Source organism: Buceros rhinoceros, unplaced genomic scaffold (genome assembly GCF_000710305.1).
Source record: "Buceros rhinoceros silvestris isolate BGI_N320 unplaced genomic scaffold, ASM71030v1 scaffold3072, whole genome shotgun sequence".
In the NCBI taxonomy this organism is placed as follows: domain Eukaryota; kingdom Metazoa; phylum Chordata; class Aves; order Bucerotiformes; family Bucerotidae; genus Buceros; species Buceros rhinoceros.
The window spans coordinates 3,082-13,809 of record NW_010400481.1 but is presented as its reverse complement, the minus strand read 5'-3'; the positions used below and the strand labels follow the sequence as shown (position 1 = coordinate 13,809).

Below are 10,728 nucleotides of genomic sequence, written 5' to 3'. Positions count from 1 at the left end.
GATCCCATACCTGCTGGTGACCCATACAGGGGGTCAGTATGCTTCCACCCGATGGAATTTCTATTTGTGTTTTTTAAACAGAAATAAAGACTTTGTATACAATAAACCACAACATAGTTTCATATCTGCAAAAGTCAAGTGTTACAATTGCGTTTGATGTACAGTCTTAATTCAGATTGATCATGTATTTTGTGATGGTCTTCAACTGACACGCAGGCCATTCATTTACAGGAATTTTACTGAGTGCACATTATTAAAAAAAAAATACAATTTGAGCGATCTGTTTGGATTTTGGTCACTACCTCCACATCATAACTTGATCTTGAGAGAGACTATGGTAACAGGTACACAAGGGGGACTATCAGCAGTTTCCAGAAAAGTGTCTGTGCATTTTCATAAAGATTATGTACTTGACTCTTCAGTCTTAACACACTGAGTTTAGTTCTTAAAATTCTGTCTGAACTTTGTGCTTCACGGGATGTGAAGAACAGTCTCAAACTTGACTATCAAACAAATTTTCAGAAAAATGAGCTATTAGCTAGATACTAAAATAATGGCAGAGCATTAGACTTTATTCCTTGTATAATAAACTATGAATTGTGTTGAGACTGGAAGCTTTTGTCCTGATTTTTTTTTTTTTTTTTTTTTTTTTTTTTTTTTTTTTTTTTTCACTTCATCCAAGAAGTTGCAGACTTCCCAAAATAAAAAGTTGGAAGAGATTTGTAACCTATTCTGCATTTTTAGATAAAATCAGCATTTGGCATTTAAGTAGCATCTTTTGTTCAGGAATCTCAGAATATTCTCTAAACAACGTTCATAGTATCTCTGAAGTGGTAGGTATTCCCTTTGATTTTTATTTGAACTAGCTCAAATTGGTAGGTGAAAGTAAAAACGAAAGCATTGTTCAAGGTCCAATTTAGAAGTTAACAGCAGGGTGAAATAAGTGTACCTATTTATTAAAGATTTTTTCATGGGTGCTTTGTTTTGGCAGCAAACCCACAATTTTACACACTTTATTTTCCTTTTTTTCCTTTTTTTAGTCTGGAAAAAGACCATTTTATGTTGGTGATCTTGGGAAACTTGTAAAGAAGAACATACAATGGCAGAATGTGATGGCACCAATAAAACCATTTTATCCTGTAAGATGCAACTCTACTCCAGGTGTACTCGAAATTTTGGGAATCCTTGGTGTTGGATTTGCATGTTCTAGTAAAGTAAGTTTTTTCTTTTCTGTGTATCTGTGTGCCTTATCTTCTTCCATATGTCTACTGTTTTAAAATCAGCATTTTAAGTACTATGGTTATAAATAATATCATTTAAATTGTGAAAATTGTAAATATTTAAATATAATTTAAATCCTGTGAAACTGGCTAATGAAAATCTATACTTCTACCCTAGAAGCAGTGGAGAGTTTTCTCTTCAGTGTGCTTGATTATTTAGTACAGTACTAGAGCACATCTAATAAACTCAAATATAATGCACTGGACTGTGTCAAACTCTAGTATGCTCCTGTTTTTCAGTCTGAAATGGCATTGGTACAAAACCTGGGCATTTCTCCTGAAAACATTATATATACAAATCCTTGCAAGCAAGCTTCTCAGATAAAGTATGCAGCGAAAGCTGGGATAAATATCATGACTTGTGACAATGATATTGAGCTGAAGAAAATTGCACGTAACCATCCAAATGCTAAGTAAGTGTCAAAATTCTAGTTTTGCTTTTTGTTGGGGAAACTTAATTTTTGCCTTTGTTCTGGGTGTTGCAAGCAGGGTACATGGTTTTAATACAATCCGCTTGTATCTATTTTTCTCTTCTATTTGACATCTCTTTTGATTGCAGTTTTTTTGCAACTTCTTCCCTACTTGGTCTCAGCTTCTTAATATGATAGTAAAGCTCTTGTTTTGGGAGAAATCTTGTATTTTGATTTTGTAGGGCAATATTTTTGTAAAGGTTTCAGTGATGAAAGGTTGGAAGTCTGGCACCTCACCTCCAAGTACATCTTCCTCCTACTCTGTTGTGGCTTCAGTTTTTTCTTTCAGGGTATTCTGTCTGAACATTAGTGCCTTCAGCTGAAGACAGGGCTGAGACTTACCAGCAAATAAGCATGTGCTTTTGGGCATGCTCTGCAGGTCTATTAAAAACACCTACAGGTATTCTACTCACAATAGTATTTCTCACTATTAAAAAGTGAGAAATTTGACTCTGGCTCTACTTTGTCACTTCAATATTGGCCCAGATGTTTTTTGTAGAGAAGTGATCAAATCTGATGTTCTGGTTGTTAAATACAACAATTTTATTGCTGCCAGTGCTCTGTTGATACCTTTTGGAGTGGTGTCCTGAAGCATCACGTCCCTCACATATGAATACTTTGGCTGTGGGCCATACTTTTAAAAAAATAGGAGTCAGAGCCTAAGTGAATGACTGGTGATTGACAAGGAATAGTTTCCCATAGTCATCATCAGAGCGCACTAAAACTGATTTCTCTCTAGCTCTTGGTTCTAGATAGTCCTTATTAAAGTGTCACATCTTCTCGCAAAACCGTGGCCATAGTTTTTAAAATTGGGAAGATTCTACTGAGTTCAATATCTGGAGACCCTGCTCATCCCACCTAGTTTTTTGTGGGTGGTTTGATTTTTTTTTTTGTTTTGGTTTTTTTGAGACTAGCTTGAGAGTTAATATTGCTGTTGCTAGTGATTACACTTCATCTCCATGGAAGCTTGTCAGTGCTTTGCATACTGGAGAGTACTTCCTGTGCAAAGAATGTTATGTGCAAAATAATTTTGTGTGTAAAATGCTGGCCTTGATGTGCTTTGAAAGGCTTTGAAAGCCTTAGCAGTGCTAAAGCTCTCCCTTATGTCATTAGCATTTTACCAGTTATCACTGGTGTTCACTGAACTTATTTTCTTGAGTCTAACAGCTTTTTTTAGATGTTGTTTATGGTAACATCCACAAAAAGAGAAATTAGGATGCAGGTTTTTCTTGAACCAGAGAAATGGTAAAGCAGGGAAACAATGAAGGAGTTCCATGAGCTAGAGAAAAACAACATAAACTTGTTTTCAAGGATCCTGTAGTCTAATATTTGGAAAAGTTCCAGTTCACCAAGACCAAGAAATTCAATTTCTACAAAAGATGCTAGCTAAATTTTCTAGAAACCTGATTACCACCTTTCCTACTGGGTAGAGATTTGTTTGCTTGTGTTTTTAGAATTCTCTTATTCAGGCCGTTAGAACTTTGATGCTGAAGTAACAGCTGTGAGCTTTCTTCCTCTATTCCTTAGCACAGTTTCAAAAAGTGAAATCTTTTTCTTATGTGGGTTGTTACAGCTAGGTTGTCTTTTTGAGAGTGAAGGTAGTTACAATTTGTCTGAGGAAATTCTGCTTAGCAAGTTGTAATTCTCCATCTCGTTTTCTGAAAACTCTTGTAACTTTCTGCATTAAACTTGGTGGAAGTCCTTTTATAGCTGATGGTTTTGCCTTTGGAAGTGTTAGCAACTTGAATGAATGCAAATTTCTTTTAAGAAAGAGAAGAAGTGTCAGAAAGGAGTGATTAATCTTTCTTTATACTTTTGGGTTTTTCCAGGTAAAGTTTAACTGCTAAGGTTGCTAGTGTCCTAAGCTCCAGCAGAAGCACGGTTGTTACAAGCATCAGTGCTTCCTTGAAAATAAAAAAAACCCAAACACACACATCGTCCTCTAGTCCTGCTTTAAGTGGCTGAAAGCCAGGAAGAGGAATCCAACTAGATTACTAGAAATCAGAGTTACACTTCTTCAGTGGTTTGCACTAGAACAATACCTTAACTCACTTATGCTGCCATAACAATTCATCAGTAAAATGTAACATTTTGTCTTTAAGAACTGTTTTTGTCTATTCTTAATTGAGGTTACAAACTATAGTATTACAGATTTAAAATTTTTTTTATCTTTTCAGAGTTTAACTTTTGACAATTTTTTGTATCTAGCACTTTTCCCAAATGCTTTACAAAATTGGTTTGAGTCCAGATTTCTTGAACGGAATTGTCTGTGCTAGTGGAGAAGCAGAAAATAAGAGCCTAGACATAGGTTTTTTTAAGATGAAGTGATATAAATTGAAATTAACAAGAATTGCTGGGAACCTGGGCGAGAATTTAGGATTTTTTTTGCTCTTTACAAAATGCATTTTAAACAAATCGTGAGACATTTGGAAAAGGGTCTTTAGAAGCTGGGGTAGCTGTTAGCCTAACAGCTATTTGGAAATGGCTAGGCTAAGTTTTGCCTGTTGTTTGGCTTGAAAAGAACTACTTTGCTTTGAGTGCAGATCTTCTGCCATCCTGCTTTCCATCTCGGTTAACTGTAGCATGCTCTGTGCAGTCTGTGTGTATGTCATGACATAACTTCTGTTTAGTTTACCATATAGCTGATTAATTTACCTTTATTGGGGCGAGGGGAGGGAAGGATGGACTTTCTTAGTGGGCAGCACTTTGAAGTTGTGAGTCTTGGGGATATACCACTGGAGGTTTTGATGTGAACAGGCCTTTGCCACTCAAGCGTTACTTCAATGTAACAGTTTTCTAAACTGTCAACGCTGTCTCTGCAGTTTGCCAAACCTACCCAGATTGAGGGAGGAAGCTATCTGACTGCATAAGATTATAAGAGATGGTACTCATTGCCTTCCTGCTCAAGAAGGGGCAGGGAATGGACTGACACCCCCACCCCATCCCCAGTCTGTGTATTCAGCCAGGAGGGGAGGTGGGGACATGTGGCCTGGGTGTGCTTTCGGTGCATCAGCCTGGTGTTCTTCAGATGCTGAGTTTAACCAAATCTGATAGATGACTGACCGAAGGGAAATATCCATGCTCTCCTCTTGGCTAGAAAAGAGGACAGAGATGGGTAAAGCAAATCAAATCAGTCTTAATGGTTTTGTGAGGAAGTAACATTCTCTTTTATTACAGCACTCAACAGACTCTTGCTGCTGCAAAAGAGTCTTAGTTGCTGCATTGCACAATCCCTTGTCCTTGTTGGCTCCATGTTTTAGCCCCTAATTGCTAGTTTTTTCTCTGTACAGGATTGTTTTTATTAGGTTCACTTGACTCATCCATCGGTGGAGTTGGAGTACAACATAATCAACATACTTCTGACAGTCTTCAGGCTTCACATGTGCTGATGATGTAAACCAACTGCCCAAATCATCTTCCCCTTCTCTTAGGCTCTTACTGCACATTGTCACAGAAGATATTACTGCTGATGAGGAGATGAATATGAAGTTTGGCACCACCCTGAAGAACTGTAGGCACCTCATGGAATGTGCTAAGGAGTTGGGAGTCCAAATAGTTGGTGTCAAGTGAGTAACTTTATTGTTCTCTGCTGGCTGAGCAGATGGTTGTATGATGTACTCAAAACATAGAATAATTTCTTTTTTCCTCCGTTTGGCACTATTTTCCAGGGTTTAAAAAAACCCCAAACTTTTGGATTAAGAGTTTTTTCTTGCAAGCAAAGCGCTAATACACAAGCAAAAACTAGTATGAAACAAACTATGACAGTCCTCAAAGCAATTTGAAGTAGAGTATCAGAAAATCTTATGTCAACATAATAGCAAAGTCTAGAAGCCTAGCTGTACACTTGAACTTCTGTTGTAATTAGGTTTCTATTTTTCAAGCAATAAAGAGCGTAAAAGATAAATGCTATTATAGCACAGAGTAGCTTAAACAGACTGAATGAGATGAACACTGGGTTGGATTTTCGGAGTTGGGTCTTGAGCCACTGGAGAATGAACTGCCTCCGTTGCTGTTTTAGATGGTGAAACACTTTGGTTTGAAAGCTACATGGTTTAGTGTATTAACTGTGGGGTTTTTTCTTTCAGATTTCATGTTTCAGGCTCTTGCAAGGAAGTGCAAATGTACATTCATGCTATATCAGATGCTCGGTGTGTGTTTGACATGGCTGTAAGTAGGCGTGTACACATGCGATTGCTGCAGTAGAGGATCCATTCTATTCTATTCATTATTTCCAAAATATATCAATGTAGTAAGGGACTAAATACTCCATTGTGAGACATGTAGTAGAGGTAAAACAAACTTTATAATCCTAATTGGGGGCAGAGATTATGAATATTGTCCCACTGAGAGGCAGTACTCTCGTCTGCTACTTTCAAATAAAAAAAAAGTTTTTGCTCTTAAGGGCTTTTTGAAATTCAAATCTTAGTCCTGCAAATATACTGTTGGCATTTTAAAGTTATATTAAAATATTAAGCATTAGTACACTGGCATTTATGATATAACTGCTAATTTGGTGCATCTGATCTCTGAGATTTAATAATGAACCATCATAAGAAATACGGGTGTCATGGGGGTGTATCCAAATTTGTAGGAAGAGGAGTGGATTTGTTGGATGCTTTACTCTGCTAAATATGCCCAAAAGTGTAAGTACATAGGGGGAAAAAAAAAAAAACAGTAAGAAGCAACAAGGATTTTTACTGTTACAATTGTCTGTGCGCTTACATTCTGCCTATGCACTTTAGGAAGAATTTGGCTTTAAGATGAACATGTTGGATATTGGTGGGGGCTTCACAGGTTCAGAACTTCAGCTTAAAGAGGTATGCAATGTATTGGAAGTTGAAAGACTACTTTTGATTTAAGTTGAAATGTTTAGCTCTGAAACTACAACTAATATTGATAGCTAAAACTTATTCTGAATTCCTGTTAGACTGTAATTCACAGGATCCAAATAATTGGTTCTGTATTCTCTGCCATGGGTAGTGTAATCAGTCCTTGGAGAGGTGATCATTATTTCTTTTGAATCCTATTCATATTGGGGGACTGCACACTTAATCATGTCACCGATTAAATTACTATTCTAAGCCACCCTAACAGTAAATACTCAAATTTTTTGGCAGTTGGTGGTTGTTCAGCTGGTTTCTGTATTGCATGGTTTGGCCCAGGATTGCTTAGCATGCTTTGGATCATAAACCATATTGCTACTGTATGAAGTTTCTGATACTTCACTTTGGAACTGAAGACTAAAGGTCCTGCTTTTATCTTCGTTTTGGCTAGGCTTTGATTTGGCCTAAATGGGATCTTTGGTATACAGTGGCACATAAACCAGAATGACCTGTTTACACTGTTACGTTGTCTTAAAGACAAACTCCTTCAATGTAGGACAATGGAAGTGATTCAGTGAAAAGTCACTAACAGCAACCAGGGCTTTTCTTCCTTACTTCTAGCTGTTCTGGTACTTGTCAAAAATACTTGTTAATCTTCAAATACCTGGATTAAGATTTGAACACCAGCATTAAATAATTAATTCTGTTCTAATCCAGAATTGATCACAGAAGAACTTGTTCTTCTGGATTCATATGTAACCTTACGTTCTCTTGTTGTGCTGGATAATAGTTTGAGTGGTTTAAAAAGTAATTTGAAATTATTTGTGCAGCCTTGAATGTACTGCAGCCTGAACTTTGGCTGGGAGGAGGAACTGTGTAGTACTCAGACTTGTGGTACTCAGTCTTCAGTATGTAGTAGAATTACCTTTTTTTTAAACACTTCTGTAAATTTTGGATCTCTGGAAAGGGCACCCGTTAGAGAATAGAGGAACAGAGTAAGCTTTTGGTGTGCTTACTGTAGAGCTGTTGCTGACTGAAAGTGTGTGTGTGTATGTAACTGATAGACACATCAGCTGAGTTTCATTGGCTTTATCTCTTGACTTCAATCTCCTAGGTTAATCAAGCCATCAGGCCGTTGCTAGATGTCTACTTTCCTAAGGAATCTGGTGTTAATGTGATTGCAGAGCCTGGATGTTACTATGTTTCATCTGCATTTACACTAGCAGTTAACATCATTGCAAAGAAGTCCGCTGAGTATGATAAACTTCTTCCTTATGGAGGTAAGGGTCATGTTTATCGTTTACATCCTACGAACCAGTACAGATGACTGCCCACTGCTAGTCAGGATGGACTAGTTTGTCTCGGCATGTATTTAATACATTGCCTTGTGCTGACATCGTAACCAGCTGTTTGGGTTCTGACCACGTTATCTGTGTATTTCGCTTTGTTACCGTTACGTGGCATTTCTTGTTTCCTCACTAGGTTTGACTTCCCAATGGTTAAGCCTATACTGGGTTCTTTACAGAAGGTGTATTGGAAGGATCTGTATTAGAAGAGCATGAAAAACCTATCCTAGAGCGAGCTGCTTCTCTGCTAAAGTAGAAATTGGATTTATATTGAGTTTGACTTGAGATTATCACTGAAAATATTAATTTTATTATTAAGCCTCACACTTAACATTACAACTGAATGTATAATCTGGTCTCATACAGGTTACTCTGCTTGTAATTCTCCCATTCCAGTATATATGGAACCCCTTGTCAGGAGAAAACAGTTGAGTTAAGTTAGATTGCAAAAGGACTACTTATTGCAAAAATACATGCAAGACAACTTCTTTTTTACTTCCAGTGGAGCAAACCAGGAATGATGATGAACCAGTATTCACATATTACATAAATGATGGTGTTTATGGTTCTTTTGCAAGTAAATTGTCTGAGAAACTGAATACTATCCCAGAGGTTCACAAGGTGAGTCCTTCTGTATTCTTTAGTTAGTCCTTATTATCCTTACATTTTTAATATATATTTAACACTTCATATGTACATAATTAATAATATATTATAAAATTATTGTTACGAATATTTGAAAATTTTTCTTGTTCAATAAACTGAAACCTGAATTACCTGGGTCATTTCTGTATAGAAATACAAGGAAGATGAGCCTCTGTTCACAAGCAGCCTTTGGGGTCCATCCTGTGATGAGCTTGATCAAATCGTGGAAAACTGTCTTCTTCCGGAGTTGAGCGTTGGAGATTGGCTGATCTTTGCTAATATGGGTTCTGGTACCTTAGGTGAACAGTCTACCTTTAACGACTATCAGAGGCCACTGATTTACTACATGATGTCTTTCAGTGACTGGTAAGAAAATCCTCTTGATAGCAACAAGATTGATTTCACTTCCAGAAGTGTACACTTACAACCAAATATATGGCAAATATAGGAAGATGCAACTGAGCGCAAGAGGGTGCCTCTTCAGTTTGTGGGTTTGGTTTTTGTTGGGGTTTTTTTTTATTGTTGTCTGACTTTGCTAATACTAAACCGAGACTAATGGGACGCCTGCTTTGCTTTAAGGCTGACGAAGAATAACTGAAGCAAGAATACTTAATGTCGGCAGAGCTTAGTGGTAGCTGTAAAGCCTTTTACTGTTTGACATCAACCTTTAAGCCTTCCTAATACTAGTCACTGCAACCTGTGTACGGTGTTAGCACCATCGTTATAGGCGGGAGTTACACTGTTGGGGTGATGGTGAGAGTTGGGTAGCCTATTCCAGTACCCAGCTAGCCAGGGCCCAGTGCTTCTGCCGGTGGAGAGTCACTGCCTTTCTGTGTCTGACAAGCACTTCCATAGCTGATTCTCCCTTCTGCTGAGACTGGGGCCAACCTATCCAGAGGCAGTAGACTTCAAATGCTGTATTCAAGGCTGGTTTCTGATGTGAAAATGTACAGGACAACACCTTATTACAACTCTCATCCTGTTCTGCTGCAGGGATGAGATGCAAGATGCTGGAATTGCTTCAGACACATTGATGAAGAACTTCTTCTTTGTGCCTTCTTGCATTCAGCTGAGCCCAGAAGACCGCTTTTCCACTGCAGCTTAAACAGGCATTAACGCTTCATTTAGACCTGCAGTTGCAAGTCTGTAGTTTGTCTGGTCAACATTCCAGTGTGGAAGAAATGGAACAATCTTGAATTCAATTAATTCTCTTCAAAACTTGAAAAAATAGTAATAGCCAATGGGGACCAGGCAAAACAAGCTACAGCTACAATTCACTGGGTGGGGGCGGGGCGTGGGAGGGTTAGATAATGGTATCCAAATTTAAAATCAAGTTCATTCAACCCCTGAGCGTTTAAATATGCAACAAAATGGATGACTTAGTGGAGATGGAAACCCATCACTTGGGTTCTTCAACAGTTTACATACAAGTACACAGTTTTTATACTAAGGATTCCTGTTAGAAAAGTCTTGTAAAGTTATTGTCTTTTGCCCAGATATATCAGGTGTCAGTGGGAGACCAGTGTGACTTCATTAGGTGTTTAGTGTATTTAGAATGTGTAAATTTGTGCTTTGAACTGTAGTTTAATAAATGTAAAATTGCATCATAGTATGTGTTGTATTTGACCCTTGATGTATCCCTTGTATGATTGCAATAAAACTTTGTGTAGATTTTACTGTTTCAGGCTAACTTTGGGAGGGACTAGGCAGAAGAGGTAGCTATAAAATAGATGTATACATGATTGTCTTGAGGAACCTTCTTTTCTCTAGCCCATTATTTCAGTTTTGTATTAAAACATAAAAAAAATATGATTGATAAAGCTGTATGAAGTGGAAGTCATATAAATTCCTGGAAGGCTAAAAGGCAATTTGTGGTGTGTTTTTGGAGTATGACCTTAGATTTGGTTCTTCACCCCAAACAGCCAACCTGCAGTAGATACGGATGTGCATGGAAGAGGCAGTCCTGTAGCTAGTGTGCATGTAGTACCCCTGAGGCAGCATGGGTCAGTCCAGCTCTGCCAGTTGTCACACTCCTGCTAGCTTTTGATGGTGTTTATTGAAGAGCCTAGCATACAAGTTCAGCTAGTCCTGTGTGGTGCTGACCCCTAAGAGAAGTCTTCATAAACCTTGGTGCTTCCTTGCTCTGGACTTCTAAATATATCCA

At 37.9% G+C, this 10,728-nt stretch overlaps 1 protein-coding gene across 1 annotated transcript in view; it reads left to right on the top strand.

The window, feature by feature from the left end:
- The window catches only part of AZIN1 (antizyme inhibitor 1), a 19,793-nt gene extending 9,555 nt beyond the window's left edge, over nucleotides 1-10,238 (top strand). The window contains exons 3-11 of the mRNA XM_010131861.1: nucleotides 1,041-1,214; nucleotides 1,521-1,693; nucleotides 5,182-5,316; nucleotides 5,836-5,917; nucleotides 6,493-6,567; nucleotides 7,688-7,853; nucleotides 8,422-8,540; nucleotides 8,716-8,930; nucleotides 9,558-10,238. Coding sequence (XP_010130163.1) covers nucleotides 1,041-1,214; nucleotides 1,521-1,693; nucleotides 5,182-5,316; nucleotides 5,836-5,917; nucleotides 6,493-6,567; nucleotides 7,688-7,853; nucleotides 8,422-8,540; nucleotides 8,716-8,930; nucleotides 9,558-9,669 — 1,251 coding nt within the window. The 3' untranslated portion in view covers nucleotides 9,670-10,238. The remainder of the gene's footprint in view (nucleotides 1-1,040; nucleotides 1,215-1,520; nucleotides 1,694-5,181; nucleotides 5,317-5,835; nucleotides 5,918-6,492; nucleotides 6,568-7,687; nucleotides 7,854-8,421; nucleotides 8,541-8,715; nucleotides 8,931-9,557) is intronic.
- Nucleotides 10,239-10,728: the final 490 nt, after the last annotated feature.